Here is a 15,707-nt window from a genome sequence, read left to right as displayed (position 1 = left end):
CTGAGCTGAGGGAAAGCACTTCTGTGTCCCAGACCTTGTCCTGCCTGTCCCTCCCTGTACAGTGTCACCATCACTGCTACGGTGGGGACATTCTCCATATCATCATGTCCTCAGTGGCTTCCCTGTGAGGGAAGGAGGTCAGAGCCAGAACTGAAAGGAAACCAAGGCCATGGGCCACGATTCTTTGTCTCCTTTTCCACTTGGAGACACTGAGGCACAGAAAGAAGGGTGTGTCCAAGTCAGAGCCTCCAGAGGTGCCTGAACGTGCACAGGACTCAGCCCCTGTCCCCATGGACACACCTACCACCTCCCCACGGTCACACTCACTTATTGATCTGCAGGCTGACATTGTGCTGGAGCATTCTCTAACCTTGGAGCCTGCTAGAAACTCAGGATGGACGTGAGCAGTGGGGCCTTTGTTCCACTAGAGCCTAGCTGCCTGGCGATTTCCTGTACACACCTGGGGTGAATGATCACTGTCACCCAGGGGACTCCTGCACCCACCACTCACTGGGGCTGCAGGGAGAGCTCTCACATGTTTCTCCCTAAGTGTCCTGCCTGTGGTTCTGTCACCTGTACACCGGTGGCAGTGACTTCCAGAACCCCCAGGGCTTTACAACCAAGGCACATGGTTTATATATGCTATTTGGAGCCCAGCACTGAACTGAAGTCAAGTGTGGGCCATCTCACCTGTGACCTGGAGGTGCAGAGGGTCACTGGGTTGTGACCACACATTGGGGTTGGAGCTGGAGGAACCATAGCATCTGTAGGTCCCCCCATGGGAGGAGCTCAGGGGGCCCACAGGGAACACAGCCTGCCTCCTCCTCTCATGGGATCTCCATTCTGATTTCCTGTGTTGGGGCAGCTCAGCCCCTCCCTCCTTCAGCAGGTGGAACGTGTCCAGTGTGGACTGTGAGCTGCACAAGAGGGACACGTTCCCTCCTGAGGTCACCACCGGGCCTGGGTGGGCTGAGAGGGAGGGTGCGCTGTGCTCTCCTGAGGGAGAAGGAGGATCTGAGTTAGAGGGGACCATCACCCCACCTTCCCCAGGAATAGAATGTGAGTGGTGAGGTCCCCCTAAAACCTCACTCTGTCCCCTTCATCCTCTAAGGAGGAGCCCACAGTGGGGAGGAGACCCGGGTCCCCACTTACCTGTCAGCACCAGGAGCAGGGTCTCACTCCTCTCAGACAGCCTGTCCCCAGTGCTGTACGCACACTGGTACAGCCCTGAGTGCTGTGAGCTCATGGACTGAATGGGGAACCCTGTCTTATTGCTGGAGGCCTGTGGGATCCATGTGTCCAAGGGCTCAGAACTCATTTCTTTATACAGAACGTAGCCATTCGCCTGCAGAGACCCCTGACACCAGATGGTCACAGGGCTCCCCTTGCTGATGTTGGGGCCTGGGTCAGCCCAGATGGAGGGTTTGGGGGGAACTTCTGGAAAGGAATCAGACCTGCAGAGTCAGGGGGGCCTTATCCCCTCAGTTTCCATTGTTGTCACTCCAAGCCCCCTCCCACACTGGTCACCACCATCCCAGACCCACTGTGTGTCCCCCAGCTGCCCATTGTCACCATTGTGCTGATTCAGGAGGTCTGGAGGAGGACTCACCTGCCTGGACCTGGTCCCACGGGCCCCGACACAGCCCTGGAAGAGAGGCCCTGTGAGATTATCCCCCACCCACACACAGAAGCTGCAGGCCGGGTCTGGGCTCCTGAGTGCTGGGGTCACACCTGGGGCTGAGCCTTTTCTCCTTCCCGTTGGAGTCCTGCCCCCATTGAGCCTCCCAAGTCCTAGACCCGGGAGAGGAGGGGACCCTTTCCTCTCTTTCCCCCAAAACTCACCGAGACAGAGAAGAACAATGAAGGCCAGGGTCGTAATGCTGTCTCCCAGGGTTCCCAGTGGTGCAGATGACGTACAGTGTCCACAGCTCAGTAGAAAAGGCAGACACATGGGGTGTACCAAGGTCCTGGCTCCGTGTGACAGGTCTCAGTTTCCCACTCAGCCGCAATCTGCCCTCCCTGAAGGGTGGTCAGGGAGACAGCAGGTTCTGGGACTTTCAGACCAGGTCCGAGTCTCAGCAGACCCCACATGCACTGCCTCTGCCTCTGCCTCATGGAACATCCAAGTCCCGAGGGTAACACCTCAACATGAGCATAGAGGATGCTGGGTAGGAGGCCAGAGCAGCCCAATTTCTGTGGCAGCTCTGACTCTGCCTTTTCTGGATCCCACGTAACCGGGGGCATTCGTTTCCTTTCCTGAGACAGTGCAAATGCAAAGTTTCTTTTGGGTTTTTCCATTCTGGCATCTGGCTGATGTTTACTGAGCAGGTGCCCCGTCCAGCACAGGACCAGCCCAGGGGGGTGAGAGGACATCACCGTGGACCAGGAAGAGGGTGATTATTCTAAGATCTGTGAGTCACCCTGGTGTGTTGTTCCCTGGTCACACAGGGCCTCTACTCCCTGCAGGGACTATTCAGTTTGATCTTTAAGGTTAAAGAAAAAAAATTAGTAAAAACCTGTGTGAGCAGATTAGTGTTTTCAGAAGATACCTCTCTGTGGGCATAGGCTGTAGGAAGAGTTGTGGATAATAACTCCACAACTCTTGTGGAGTGATAAAACTCCAACATGATAGGAGACCTGGTGATGAGCTACTCAGCATTCGATTTGTTTTGTGAGGGTTTCTTATGAAATCTTAAGCAATCCCTCAAACAAGGGATGGAGACTCTTGGGATGGAGACTTAGCTCAGCCTCATCTCCAACAACATGGACCAGCAGGTGGGGCTGCTTGCATGTGCTGGAGTGAGGTGGGGACCTGTGGAAAGGCTTTGTGCAGGGAGGGTCTGTGACAGGTAAGTTCAGGTGCATGGGATTAAACCCCTCAGCTGGGAGTGAGGGACCTCAGGGGACCAGAGAAGAGGCTGATGACATCACACCCACACAATGTCCTCGGTCTTCACCTGAGTGTGACTGTGGAGGAAAACTGGGTCACAGAAAGAGGGGCTCAGGGTCAGAGCTGTGTGTTTATCGTGTTAGGGGAAGAGGGGAAAAAGCTGAGGGCCTGTCCACTCTCTGCCTGGGTCATCCGGGAAATCAATGGCGCTGTCCCAGGACTGACCACCCACTGAGGACTGGAGGCCTGGGGAAGGATTACAACATGGTCACCTGACCCACAGAGATACCCACCCACTCTCCTGGTTGGGTGTGTGGTTTGGACTCTCCCCCCCACTTCCATTCTCTGACTTCCTCATCTCTGTGAGCAGGAGACCTTCTCTCCATCCGTCCCATCCAGGCCCCTGAGCACGTCTGCCTCCTCACTGCCCTGCTCTGTGAGGGTAGCCCTGCAGCTGACACTGGTCACTCCATCTCCATGTGCTGGGCAAAAGCACCATTTGCAGACAATTCACAGGTTTTAAGCTAAGACGAGGGGAAACATTATTGACTGATTGTTCGGAGCCAGTCCTGTTCCCTCTCCCTTTGCCCTCATTGCAGATAAGGGTGGAAGCTCAGCTGTCACGGGGGTTGTGAGGGTCAGCAGAGCCTGAGACCTGAGGAGGCTCCATCTCTGTCATTTCTGGGCCTTATTAAGACACTGGCATGAGAGACTTGTGGGAGGAAGGGCTACCTGGAAGCAGGACATGTATCCCCCAAAGCCCTCAGGGGGGATGAGAAGCTACAGGGCAACCCTGGTTGAATGGCAGGTGAGCCCAGACTGAGGGGAGACAGGAAGGACGCTGCTCGTCCTGGATCCTGGACTCACCACACTCAGGAGTGAGGGTGGGAATCCCACCAGGGGCTGAGCCTGAGCCCTGGGCACTGAGGGCATCTCGGACCTGGTGGGAGTCCCGCCTCCCATGAAAATGCCTGGGGACCTGGGACCACTTGTAAGGCCAAAAGGATCCACAGGGAACCATGGCCATACACTTGCATTTCTTTCTAATGATGTAAATTCATGTAACATAGATCTGATCCTTTTAAAATACAGAATTTATGAAAATGTAGTCAACATACAGTGTCTCAACCACAGCTTTTACGTTGTTTTAATAAGGAATTTGTATGACCCTGCCTCCAAATAGCACAAAGTCTTCAGGCTCCCATCTCTGCTCCTCGTCAGCCCCCGACCAGCCCACCTGACTCCCGTCTCTGTGGGTGTCCTCCTCCTGGACACTTCCCACAAACGCAGTCACAGAAGACGTGATCTTTTCTGTGTGGCTCCTGTCACTCAGCTGCAGACAGTTGACGTTCCCCCACCAGGTAGCAGGTGTCGGTACTTTGTTTTCATGACTTAAAACCCTCCCGGGTTATGAAGACACCACATTTGTTTGTGTGAGTGGGATCCAGCATGAAGGGGTGTGTGGCTGGGAACCCAGACCAGCCATGTGGGGTGGCCCCTCCTGTCACAGGGGGAGAACAGAAGGACAGTCAAGGGGAGTCAGTGAGGATGAGGAGGGGCAGCCCCACGGTGGGAAGGAGGAGGGGTCTCCACAGGAGCACGGCTCACATTTCCTGTCCCCAAACCTCATCTGTCCTGTCTGCTCCCCTGGACAAGTCAGCAGACATTTTGCCACCTGTGGTCAGACTGTCCTTCACCTCCTCCTGGGCCATCAGATGGGCTCCGTGTTTCCCTCTCTCTGAATGGTGCCCTGTCCCCTCTGTGTTCATGTCCTGGCAGCAGTGTGGGCCACTCTGTCACTGTTCAGTGCCTGAGAGGGCAGCTTCCCCAGGACCACCAGGCCCAATCCAGCCAAACCCATGATGACAAGATTCTCCTTTGTAGTCTTGTGGGTGAGAAGTTAGGAAATACAGGAAAGAAAGTCGCAGAGGCCAGAGGAGACCAAAGACACCCTAGAACCTTGACTGTCCACCCAGGACACCTGCCTCCATCAGGCAGGACATGACCCTCTGCACCCAGCACCATAACTGAGAGTTTCTCCCACTCCCCACTCCCGGGGTTGCACTGTTCTGTGATGGGCTGATGGTGTCAGCTGCCCCTGAGGGTCATGAGATGAGGGTGTGAGTGAGGACTTGGAGAGACAGGAGCCTCCCTCCTGGGGTCTGTGCTCCCCGATGCCCCACTTCTCAGACTGTAAGTTTCACACGGTCATGTCATGAGCCCGGACTCGACTCTGCCAGGCCCCTGTCTCCTCACTGGACCATCAGCATCTCTGGATTCAGAACCCGTTTTGAGTCACTTCAGTAGGAGCTGTACCCGAGGGTTCAGGATGAGGGATGAAAATGGTCTCCATTCAGAAATAAGTAAGAGCAGAGTGTTCTGCATTTAGTGGGAGGCACAGAACTCATGAGCTTATTCGCCTACAGCTGAGAGACCCCAGGAACTGAACAGCTGGGGACCCAGGGTGCATGGAGGAGGGGCTGGTGTCAGGGGCTCCTGCGTGTCCTCACACTTATTACTGTTCTCAGACTCTCCATGGACAGGGCCCTGGGCTGAGGAGCCCCCAGAACTAGCTGCTGGAGGGGGAGCAGGCACAGCCTGACTTCCTCTGTGTCCAGGGTTCCCATTAAAGATACACAGTGAGGCTGTCAGGGTGGTTGAACCTGGCTGGCATGGCTGCCACCACCTGTTCTGGTTCACAGCCCATCGACACGACCTCAGTGACCATATTCTCAGAGGACTGACCTGTCATAAGTGCACTTGTTGCGTCTTCAAAGAGTTTGACAGGGAACGGTGTCTGGATGTGTGATTGTTGATGGGAGTTTCCACTGGCTCTCCTGCCTGGTTCTCCTGCTTGGTGGCACCAGCAGGTGCAGATTCAGAAGATGCTGTGGTGGACGCTGGAGAAACAGGTGCAGATGCAGGTGTGGGAGTGGGAGCCAAAGCAGGGGCTCAGGGCGGGGTGTGGGGGACCAGCCCCACAGATGGGGCTGTGTGGGAGCAAACTGCTCTGGGTGCTGGCCGCTGGGCGTGGCCTGCAGATGGGCGTGGCCTGTGGCTGGGCGGGGCCCGGGTGGTGGGGCTCCTCTGGCCTGCTGAGGAAGGCAGTGGGGGTGGGGCATCACTTCTCCCTTGCAGAGCGGCTCCTCCTCCACCTGCAAAACCGGGGCAAGGGGCAGGGATGGCCAAAGGCACAGGCATAGGGTGTGGCGAGGCTGTGGGCAGGCTCAGCTCCACAGTGATAGTGTTTGTCTGAGGCTCAGTTATAGGCACCACGTTTTCAAGGTTTTTTTTTAAGATTTTATTTATTTTTAGAGGGGAGAGGAAGGAGAGAGAGAGAAATATCAATGTATGGTTGCCTCTGGTGTGTCCCCTGCCTGGAACTGGCCTGCAACCCAGACATGTGCCCTGACTGGGAATCGAACCGCCATCCTGTGGTTTGCAGGCCCGCACTCCATCCACTGAGCTATACCAGCCAGGGCCGTTTTCAAGTTTTTACCTCTAGGCATTAGTTCCCTTATAAACCTATTGAAAGGTGTTTTGATAAATGATACAAACTCTCTTATTTCTGAAGAGTTTTTCATTGTAAATTCGTGCTGTATTTCAACAAAAGTTTTGCATCTGTTGATGTTTCTCTTTTTTTGCTATTACTTTCAATGTTTGAATTCTACCGATTAATTTTAAAAAAATATGAAACCCACCATGCATTCCTGAAACCAGGTACCTGATTGTCGGGATGGATGACGCAGTTTTTGCTCTGATGCATCTTGGGGATGTTTTGTTTAGGACTCTGCACCTGAGTGCACGCGAGAGAGCTTCCCGTGAGGTTCGCTCTTGGTAGCTCCCTCGTTTGGTTTCATTATCAATTTATTTCTGGCCTGATACACTCTGTTGCGGGCTGTGCCTTCTTCCTTTATTCCTCGGAGAGGCTTGTGTAAGGCTGTCGTGTGTATGTTCCTGTGTGTGAGTGTCTGTGTGTGTTTCATGCATGCATGCGTGTTGTGAAGCAATTGCCAGGGAAGGTTTTCAGACTCCGAGTTCACTTTGCAGGAAAACATTTAATTACAGGGTCAATGTAGTTAGTACATACGACAGGGCAGAGGTTCAGATCTCACCCACATGTGAGCGACGTCGTACGGGCCTGTGCTGCGTGGTGTGATTTACCCCACGTAGCACGACAAGCTCACGGTGCCCGTATCGCCGCACTGACAGGATTCCATCTCTGTGACCGAGTGACACTTCGCTGCACAGGTTGCCACGGCTTCATCTCAGCGCGTGTGGGAGGACACTTAGGTGGTGTCTGTGTCTCCCCCTTTTCTTCTCTAAGATGTTTCATTCATGGCTGTTAATGTTCCAGTTTGTAGAACTCATGTGTAATATTTACATGAGCATTCATTGAAAGCCTTCTCTCCCTCCCATTTTGGTTCTAAATTCACATGTTGATGCTTGGGAAGTCTGTGGCTTTGATTCCAAAGTATGACGATATTAGTTACCTGTGATTGCAGAATCAGGGGACTCCTGGAGGGTCCCAGAAGATGCTGGGGGCCCATGTCAGGTCACCAGGTTGGCTAGGGCCACTAACGATTGTCCTTTTGGCAGCCCCCACGCCTTCTGGGGTCTCTGTAAGCACCCCTAGAGTGTGGGGTCTGGGTCCTTCCTGGGCTAGTGGACGGCCAGAGCAGTGTACACACTGGGCTCATCTGGGGGCTGCTCTGGTGGGAAGGAACGGGGTGCCCTTGTCTCCCTTCTGAAGGCCAAGTGGGTGAGCTGGGCATAGGTCACGTCCTGGGGGTCTTCAGATGCAGCAGCCTGGAGCAGGGGGACAGTGAGAGGGGTGAAAGGGGGTTGGGGTTGGGGAGGCCTGGGGCCTGGGGAGGACGGGACCCACTTCACTGTCCATCTGTCTGTCATTTTCTGCTTCTCTGCCCTTCATGACCAGCAATCCCCACAACAAAGAGGAAGGAGAGGTGGCCTTTCCCTGCATGAGCCTTGATGCTGAGAGGGTCACCTGGGGCCATGTCACCCCTTGGGAGTCATCACTAGGTCCTGTTCTGCTGCAGAGAGACAGTGAGACAGAACCAGCGTGTCCTTGACCCCATGGTTGAAACCCTCCAGTCACGTGTCCACATGGTGTCAGAGGGACAACTAAACTTCAGATCAGCTGAGGTCACTCTCCTGATGGAGTCTGCAGGGACTCCCTGAGCCTTGGGGCTCCTGGTGCTGCTGCGGATCTGACTCTTAACCTAATGCTCTGTCTCTTGCTCATTCAGCTCCAGCCACAGGGCCCATCTGGCTGAAGCAGCAGGTCCTGCCTCGGGACCTTTGTACCTGCTGTTTTCTCTGTTCTCCCCTCCTCACACACTCTGTCCCCTGCTCTTGCTTCATTCTCCTTCACAGCACTTGGCTCTCCAGGATGCCATCTGCCTGTGTGCAGGTGTCTCCCTCACCCACAGGTGAGCTTGAGGAGGGTGGGGCCAGGCTGCTCAGGGCTGCACTGGGGCAGTGACATGGAGCCAGTGACCAGTGGGCTCCCATCACAGCTGCTGCACGAGTGAGTGATGGGACCCTGGGACCTGCGGGTCATTCACTCATTCATGTCTGGTGAGACCTGGAGGTGCACAGGGGACAGAGGATGAGGAGCCAGCACAGGGGACCACCCAGGAGGGGTCATGAGGTCACAGGAAAGCTGAGGGAATGAGTCACAGCAGAATGACCTGGTGCCCTTAAAGGGAGGCCAGTGTGGTTCACTGCCGAGANATGAGTGAGTGATGGGACCCTGGAACCTGTGGGTAATTCACTCATTCATGTCTGGTGAGACCTGGAGGTGCACAGGGGACAGAGGATGAGGAGCCAGCACAGGGGACCACCCAGGAGGGGTCATGAGGTCACAGGAAAGTGGGAGGAGTGAGTCACAGCAGGACAACCTGGTGCCCTTAAAGGGAGGCCAGTGTGGTTCACTGCCGAGAACCATGGGAGGTGGACAGGGAAGTGACCACTGGAGTGAATTGGGCAACAGGAAGGCCCTTGGTTGCCTGGTCAGGAGCAGGGGTCTCACCTGAGGGTCCAACTCCAGGCCCTCCCCAGGCTGTGGGTCCTTCATGGCAGCAGCTGGAGGGGAAGAACAGAGTGTATCTCCAGGCAGGATCCCCAAGATCTCAGGGCTGCAGACCCGCCTGCTCCCAGATGGGTCATTAACGCAGGGATGATGAGGTGAGGGGCCAGGTCACCCAGTGTGGTTTTCAGTCCCTCTGGCCTCTGACCCCCACAGCCTCCCAAGCTTTCCCCTCCCCCATTGCTTCCTGAAATCTCCAGATTCCTGAATTCTGGAGAAATCTGTTTCTCAGCTGACCTTCCCCATCTCTTTGTTTCCTGTGCTGGGTGCTTTGAGCCCCTCTCTCCTGTGACCCAGGTCACCCCATCCCCTACTCACCCAATGTCCTGCCTTTGCTCTGATGCTTGTGATGGAGGAGGAGGAAGAGGAGGAGGGAGAGGAGGAGGACGAGAGTCACCGAGACCCCAGTCAGCATGTGCAGGGACTGTTGGAGACCTTGGGCTGGAGGGACATCATGAATGAGCCAATGGCGCCATTTAATGAGCACCTACTGTGTACGAGGCGTGTGCTGGGGTCTGTCATTGGTCTCCTCTGACCTCACAGCCCTGGTGCACCCAGAAAAGGCTGACGCATCACCCAGCCACTGCAGCTCAGAGAGCTTAGCCATGTGCCCCAGGTCACCCAGCCTGGCCAGGGCAGGGCTGGGACTGGACCCCAGCATGTGGGTTCCCATTGGTGTCCTCGTGCTGCCCCCAGGTGGACACCAGCACCAAACTCTGGGCTCCTCATCTGCAGGGGTCTTTCCTATGTCACTGGGGCTGAGGGTCCTTCTTATTACCTGCCCCACAGCACAGCAGGGATACAGATGTGCAGGCTTGGGGTGAACCCTGATGCGCACTTGGGATGGTTGGGCTGGGCTGGGGTTCTGCCTTCCTGAGCTCTGTGAGGTCCCTTATGTCACCTAATGTCACTGCAGGCCTGTGAGCAGGAGGGGACCAGGGTGAACAGACATGAACCTGACACTCAGAGAAGGGAAGGGACCACCTGGCCCCACAGCAGGGGCAGCAGAGCCAGGACCTGAACCAGGTCTGACTGCAACCGTTGTTTGTGCCCTGAGCTGAGCTGAGACACCTGGGTGTCTCAGGCCCTTGTCCTGCGTGTCCCTCTCTACCATGTCACCATCACTGCTACAGAGGGCACAGTCTCCATAACATCATGTCCTGGGGTGCTTCCTCGTCAGAGACCCTTTCTGGAGTTCAGAGCCACAACTCTCTCCTTTCACACTTGGAGACACTGAGGCACAGAGAGGGGGAGGGCGTGTCCGAGTCAGAGCCTCCAGAGGCGCCTGAACTTGCCCAGGACTCAGTCCCTGTCCCCATGGACACACCCACCACCTCCCCACAGAGACCCTCACTTATCCCTCTGTGGGCCTGACTCCGGGGTGAGGAGGGCAGATCCTCAGAGCCTTCTGGAAATTCAGGTTGGGGACGAGGCGTGGGGGCTGCCTTCTCCCCACTTGAGTCTGGCTGTTCCTCCCCTGGGTGGGACCACAGCATCTCCGTCTGCCATGACCCCCCCTCCCCACTATCACCTGTCTGCCACACGGCCCTGGACGCCCCATGATCCCTCCAGCATCACTGCCAGGCCTGCAGGCCCCCAAGGAGACAAACGGGACACAACAGGTCGTCTTGTCCTCACTGGAGCAAGGCCTCTGCTGCTCACCACACTTGTTCTCGTCTCTGAGTCAGGCCCTGGGTGGTGGCAAAGGAGGGTGGGGGCCCCTGGCCTTTCCTCCCTCTGCTCAGCCCCAGGCCTCTGCAGCCTCACTTGGCCCCCAGAACCCTCTGGGCCCCAGAAATACAGAGGTAGATGAGGCAGGGGTGGGTGGTGCTGGCTTTTCCATTTCTCTGGGACATGAGAGTCCCCTCATGCTGAGCCTCGTTGGGTGACACCGTCACTCTGTATCCAGCCTAAAGGTCCTGTGGGGACAAGGTCCTGAACTGACCATGAGACACGGGGACAGGAAGGGGCTCCTCACCTGAGACCAGGAGCTCCAGGGGGTCACTGGGCTGTGACAGCTGGAAGGGGGAGGAGCTGAGTGAGCTGTAGCACCTGTAGGTCCCGTTGTGGCCCCAGGTCACAGGGCTGATGGTGAAGTTGGCCTGAGAGGGGGCCGCTGTGTCCTGCAGACGAATTTGCTGGGGAGGGTCCAGGGACCCCTCCCTGTGCAGGTGGAAGGTGTCAGCCCTGACCTCAGATTGACACTGCAGGGTCATGTTCACTCCCCAGGGCACTGAGGGCGATGGCTGTGCTGAGAGGGAGGGTTTCCTGTACTTTCCTGGGGAGAGGAGGGCTGTGATGTGCAGGAGGTCACAGCTTCCCCCATTCCCTTGACCCTGAGCTGAGAGACCATATCCTTCCCCAGGGACACTGTTTGTGACCCCTGTCAGCTCCTCTCAGTCCCTCTGGCTGGGTGCCTTTTATCTTTATGCCTCTTATTCCCTCCCTCTAGACCTCAGTCTCCTTAAACCTCTGCCCCAGGACCCTCATCTGGACCCCAACAACATCATGGTGACCCTGGGCCAGAGCTCCATGGCAGAGATTAAGGACAGGCTCCTCACCTGCAATCAGGATGTCCAGGGGGGCACTGGGGGCTGACCACACATGGGAGAGGTTGTGTCCACTGTAGCACCTGTACCGGCCCCCGTGGGTGAGGTTCACAGGGCCCAGGGGGAAGCTGGGGCTGTGCTGCCCCTGGAGATGCTGGGGGGGTGTGGGCCCCTCATCCTTGGTCAGAGCAAATCTGTCAAAGCCGGGCTCTGAGTGACACTGGAGGGTCAGGCTGTCTCCAGGCAGCAGCAGGGGGCCTGGCTGGGCTGAGAGGGAGGGCTCCCTGTACACACCTGGGGAGAAGGGTCATTGTCACCCAGGGGACACAACACCCACCACCCTGGGACTGCAATTATATCTCTCACTTGTCCCTCCCTAAGTCTCCTGCTTATGGTTGTGTTCCCAATAAGCCCATGTCACTGACTCCAGTGACCCCAGGGATTTTAACCACAAGGTTTAGCTCAGTGATTTGGGCACAAGAAAGAATTGAAGCCAAGTGTGGGCCACCTCACCTGTGACCTTGAGGTGTAGAGGGCCACTGGGCTGTGACCACACATTGGATTTGGAGCTGGAGGAACCATAGCATCTGTAGGTCCCCCCATGGGAGGAGCTCACGGGGCCCACAGGGAACACAGCCTGCCATCTCTTCTCTTTGGATCTCCATTCTGATTTCTTTTGTTGGGGCATCTCAGCCCCTCCCTCCTTCAGCAGGTGGAAAGGGCCTGACGTGTACACTGAGCTGCACAAGAGGGATGCGTTCCCTCCTGTGTTCACCACTGGGCCTGGCTGGGCTGAGAGGGAGGGTGCACTGTCCACTCCTGAGGGAGAAGGATGATGTGAGTTAGAGGGGACTGTCACCCCACCCTCCCCAGGTGTGGGCTGTGAGGGGTGAGGTCCCCCTGAAGGCACACTCTGATCTTCCTTGCTTGTGAGTAGGGGACTCAGTTCTACCCTCTCACCTTTCATCACCAGCAACAGGGTGTCACTCTGCTCAGACCATTGTCTGGAGCTGGAATATGCACATTGGTATCTCCCCACATCGTTGGAGCTCATGGATTTGATGGGGAACCTGATCTTCTTGCTGGAGGCCTGTAGGGTCCTTATATGCCAGGGCTGATAGCTCCTCTCTTTATACAGAAGGTAGCCATCCGCCTGCAGAGGCCCCTGACACCAGATGGTCACAGGGCTCCCCTTGCTGACGATGGGACCTGGGTCAGCCCAGATGGAGGGTTTGGGGAGAACTGCTGAAAAGGAATCAGACCTGCAGGGTCAGGAGTGAGCTTATCCTATTTGTGTCCCCAGCTGTCACTCCAAGCCCCCTCCCACACTGGTTACCATCAGACCAGGCCCACTGTGCGTCCCCCATCTGCCCAGGGGCATCACTGGGATAAAGCAGGAGCTCTGAGGGAGGACTCACCTGCCTGGCCCTGGTCTCTCAGGCCCTGACACAGCCCTGGAAGAGAGGCCCTGTGAGATTATCCTTCACCCACACACACAAGCTGCAGGCCGGGTCTGGGCCCCTGAGTGCTGGGGTCACATGTGGGGCTGAGCCACTTCTACCACCAGGAGGTCTGCCCACCCTGAGCCTCCTCAGTCCTGGGCCCCTTCAGGGAAGAGGATCTGGGAGGAAAGGGCACCCCATCCCTCTCTTTTCACCAAAACTCACCAAGACTGAGAAGAGCAGTGAAGGCCAGGGTCATAATGCTGTCTCCCAGGGTCTTCAGTGGTGCAGATGACGCACAGTGTCCACAGCTCAGCAGAACAGACGGACCCACGGGGTGCACCTCCGTGTGACAAGTCCTAGTTTCCCACTCAGCAGCAATCTGCCCTCCCTGAAGGGTGGTCAGGGAGACAGCAGGTTCTGGGACTTTTCAGACCAGATCCGAGTCTCCACAGACCCCACACACACTGCCTCCACCTCATGTGACACCCAAGTCCCGAGGGTAACACCTCAACGTGAGCATAGAATATGCTGGGTAGGAGGCCGGAGCAGCCCAATTTCTGTGGCAATTCTGACTCTGCCTTTTCTGGAACCCACGTAACTGGGGGCATTCATTTCCTTTCCTGAGACATCACAAATGCAAAGTTTCCTTCGGGCTTTTTCCATTCTCGCATCTGGCTGATGTTTACTGAGCAGGTGCCCTGTCCAGCACAGGACCAGCCCAGGGGTGTGAGAGGACATCACTGTGGACCAGGAAGAGGGTGATTATTCTAAGATCTGCGAGTCACCCTGGTATGTTTTTCCCTGGTCACACAGGGCCTCTGCTCCCTGCGGGGACTATTGGGTTTGATCTTTAAGGTTACAGAAAAAAGTTTAGTAAAACACTGTGTGAGCAGATTGGTGTTTTCAGAAGATACCTCTCTGTGGGTATAGGCTGTAGGAAGAGTTGTGACAATAAACAGTGATAAAACTCCAACAGGATAGGAGACCTGGTGATGAGCTACTCAGCATTCGATTTGTTGTGTGAGGATTTCTCATGAAATCTTAAGCAATCCCTAAAACAAAGGTGTCTGTAGAGTTGAGTGAGAAGTGCTGGAAGACTTCTTTGTGTTTCTTGGTCTAGGAGGTGTGCAGGCAGTGTGCTTTGTTCCGATGAGCTCAGGGGGCACCCATGCCATGCACAGTGTGGCGGAGAACCAGGTGTGTGAGTCTGGGGAGGGGAGGTGGGCACTGGGAAGGGTCTGCCTTATAGGACCAGTTGTCTCTGCTTAGGATGGAGAGGTTAGCTCAGCCTCATCTCCAACAACATGGACCATTACAGGGCTGCTTGGATGTGCTGGAGTGAGGGGGAGACATGTGAAAAGGCTTTGTGCAGGGAGGGTCTGTGACAGGCAAGTTCAGGTGCATGAGAGTGAAACCCCTCAGCTGGGCGTGAGGGTCCACAGGAGGCCAATGAGGAGGCTGATGGGTTTGTACCCCCTTGATGTCTTGCATCTTCACCTGAGCTCACCTAGGTGTGACTGGGAAGGGGAACTGGGTCCCAGAAAGAGGGGCTCAGGGTCAGAGCTGTGAGTGTGTTCATTGTGTGAGGGAAAGCGAGAGAAGAGCCGAGGGCACATCAGCTCGGTGTCTGGGTGGCCTGGGCAGCTGATGGGGCTGCGTCCAGACTGAAAACCCACTGAAGGGCAAGAGGCGTGGAGGGATGGATTACAGCATGGTCACCTGACCCACAGACAGAGCCACCCACCACCCTGGCCGAGTGTGTGAATTTGTCTCTCCCTCTCTCTTCTCTCTCTCTGACTTCCTCATCTCTGTGAGCAGGAGACCTTCTCTCCATCTGTCCCACCCAGGCCCCTGAGCACCTCTGCCTCCTCACTGCCCTGCTCTGTGAGGGTAACCCTGCAGCTGACCCTGGTCACTCCATCTCCATGTACTGAGCAAAAGCATCAGTTGCAGACAATCTACAGGTTTTAATCTGAAATGAGGAGGAATATTATTGACGGTCTTTTCTGAGCCAATCACTTCCTCTGTCCCTTTTCCCTCATTGCAGACAAGGGTGAAAACTTAGTTTTCACAGTTGTGAGGGTCAGCAGAGCCTGAGACCTGACTGGGCTTCCTCTGTGCCATTTGTGGGCCCTGATTAAGACACAGGCTTGAGAGACTTGTGGGAGCAAGGGCTACCTGGAAGCAGCACATGTATCCCCCAAGCCCTCAGGGGGCATCATTATCTACAGGGCATCCTTGGTTGAATGGCAGGTGAGCCCAGACTGAGGGGAGACAGGAAGGATGCTGCTCGTCCTGGATCCTGGACTCACCACACTCAGGAGTGAGGGTGGGAATCCCACCAGGGGCTGAGCCTGAGCACTGGGCACTGAGGGCATCTCGGACCTGGTGGGAGTCCCGCCTCCCATGAAACTGCCTGGGGACCTGGGGCCACTTGTAAGGCCAAAATGGTCCACAGGGAACCATGGCCATTGCCTTGCATTTCTTTTTAATGCTGTAAATGCATGTAACATAGAACTTATCCTTTTAATACATATAATTCATTAGACTCTAATAAGTACACAATGTCAACTATAACTTTTATGTAAATTTAGTAAGAAATTTGTATTAACCCTGCCTCCAAATACCACAGAGACTTTAGTCTCCCATCTCTCCTCCTCGTCAGCCCCTGACCAGCCCACCTGACTCCCGTCTCTGTGGGTGTCCTCCTC

At 55.7% G+C, this 15,707-nt stretch overlaps 3 protein-coding genes across 3 annotated transcripts; all 3 read right to left on the bottom strand.

Annotated features, from left to right (window-relative positions):
- Positions 1-655: 655 nt before the first annotated feature.
- Positions 656-1,380, bottom strand: LOC118981552 (leukocyte immunoglobulin-like receptor subfamily A member 6). The gene is made up of 2 exons (XM_037038342.1): positions 1,153-1,380; positions 656-996 (listed from the first exon to the last, which is right to left on the bottom strand). The coding sequence occupies exons 1-2, from the start codon at positions 1,316-1,318 to the stop codon at positions 671-673; spliced, it is 492 nt and encodes a 163-aa protein (XP_036894237.1). The 5' UTR covers positions 1,319-1,380; the 3' UTR covers positions 656-670.
- A 5,847-nt stretch (positions 1,381-7,227) lies between these two features.
- Positions 7,228-9,543, bottom strand: LOC118981554 (leukocyte immunoglobulin-like receptor subfamily B member 5). The gene is made up of 3 exons (XM_037038343.1): positions 9,321-9,543; positions 8,946-8,998; positions 7,228-7,699 (listed from the first exon to the last, which is right to left on the bottom strand). Exons 1-3 carry the CDS (start codon positions 9,415-9,417, stop codon positions 7,553-7,555), a joined length of 297 nt encoding a protein of 98 aa, XP_036894238.1. The 5' UTR covers positions 9,418-9,543; the 3' UTR covers positions 7,228-7,552.
- Positions 9,544-10,830: 1,287 nt separating this feature from the next.
- LOC118981555 (leukocyte immunoglobulin-like receptor subfamily A member 6) lies at positions 10,831-13,252 on the bottom strand. Its single transcript, XM_037038344.1, has 5 exons — positions 13,219-13,252; positions 12,512-12,760; positions 12,065-12,370; positions 11,564-11,845; positions 10,831-11,280 (listed from the first exon to the last, which is right to left on the bottom strand). The coding sequence occupies exons 1-5, from the start codon at positions 13,250-13,252 to the stop codon at positions 10,913-10,915; spliced, it is 1,239 nt and encodes a 412-aa protein (XP_036894239.1). The 3' UTR covers positions 10,831-10,912.
- Positions 13,253-15,707: the final 2,455 nt, after the last annotated feature.

This window comes from Sturnira hondurensis, unplaced genomic scaffold, assembly GCF_014824575.4.
Source record: "Sturnira hondurensis isolate 20B ecotype Veracruz unplaced genomic scaffold, ASM1482457v3 Scaffold0024287, whole genome shotgun sequence".
NCBI lineage: Eukaryota > Metazoa > Chordata > Mammalia > Chiroptera > Phyllostomidae > Sturnira > Sturnira hondurensis.
This window is presented reverse-complemented; position numbering and strand designations above follow the sequence as displayed.

Excerpts from the sequence above, each read along its gene's own strand:
- LOC118981552 (XM_037038342.1), bottom strand. The coding sequence starts at position 1,318 with ATGAGTTCTGAGCCCTTGGACACATGGATCCCACAGGCCTCCAGCAAT. Across the intron at positions 997-1,152 it reads CCTGCTCCTGGTGCTGACAG|GAGAGCACAGCGCACCCTCC; the intron begins GTAAGTGGGGAC and ends CTTCTCCCTCAG.
- LOC118981554 (XM_037038343.1), bottom strand. The coding sequence starts at position 9,417 with ATGCTGACTGGGGTCTCGGTGACTCTCGTCCTCCTCCTCTCCCTCCTC. Across the intron at positions 8,999-9,320 it reads GAGCAAAGGCAGGACATTGG|CTGCTGCCATGAAGGACCCA; the intron begins GTGAGTAGGGGA and ends CTTCCCCTCCAG. Across the intron at positions 7,700-8,945 it reads GCCTGGAGTTGGACCCTCAG|GCTGCTGCATCTGAAGACCC; the intron begins GTGAGACCCCTG and ends CCCCTGCTCCAG.
- LOC118981555 (XM_037038344.1), bottom strand. The coding sequence starts at position 13,252 with ATGACCCTGGCCTTCACTGCTCTTCTCAGTCTTG. Across the intron at positions 11,846-12,064 it reads TCTACACCTCAAGGTCACAG|GTGTGTACAGGGAGCCCTCC; the intron begins GTGAGGTGGCCC and ends CCTTCTCCCCAG. Across the intron at positions 11,281-11,563 it reads CCTGGACATCCTGATTGCAG|GAAAGTACAGGAAACCCTCC; the intron begins GTGAGGAGCCTG and ends TCCTCTCCCCAG.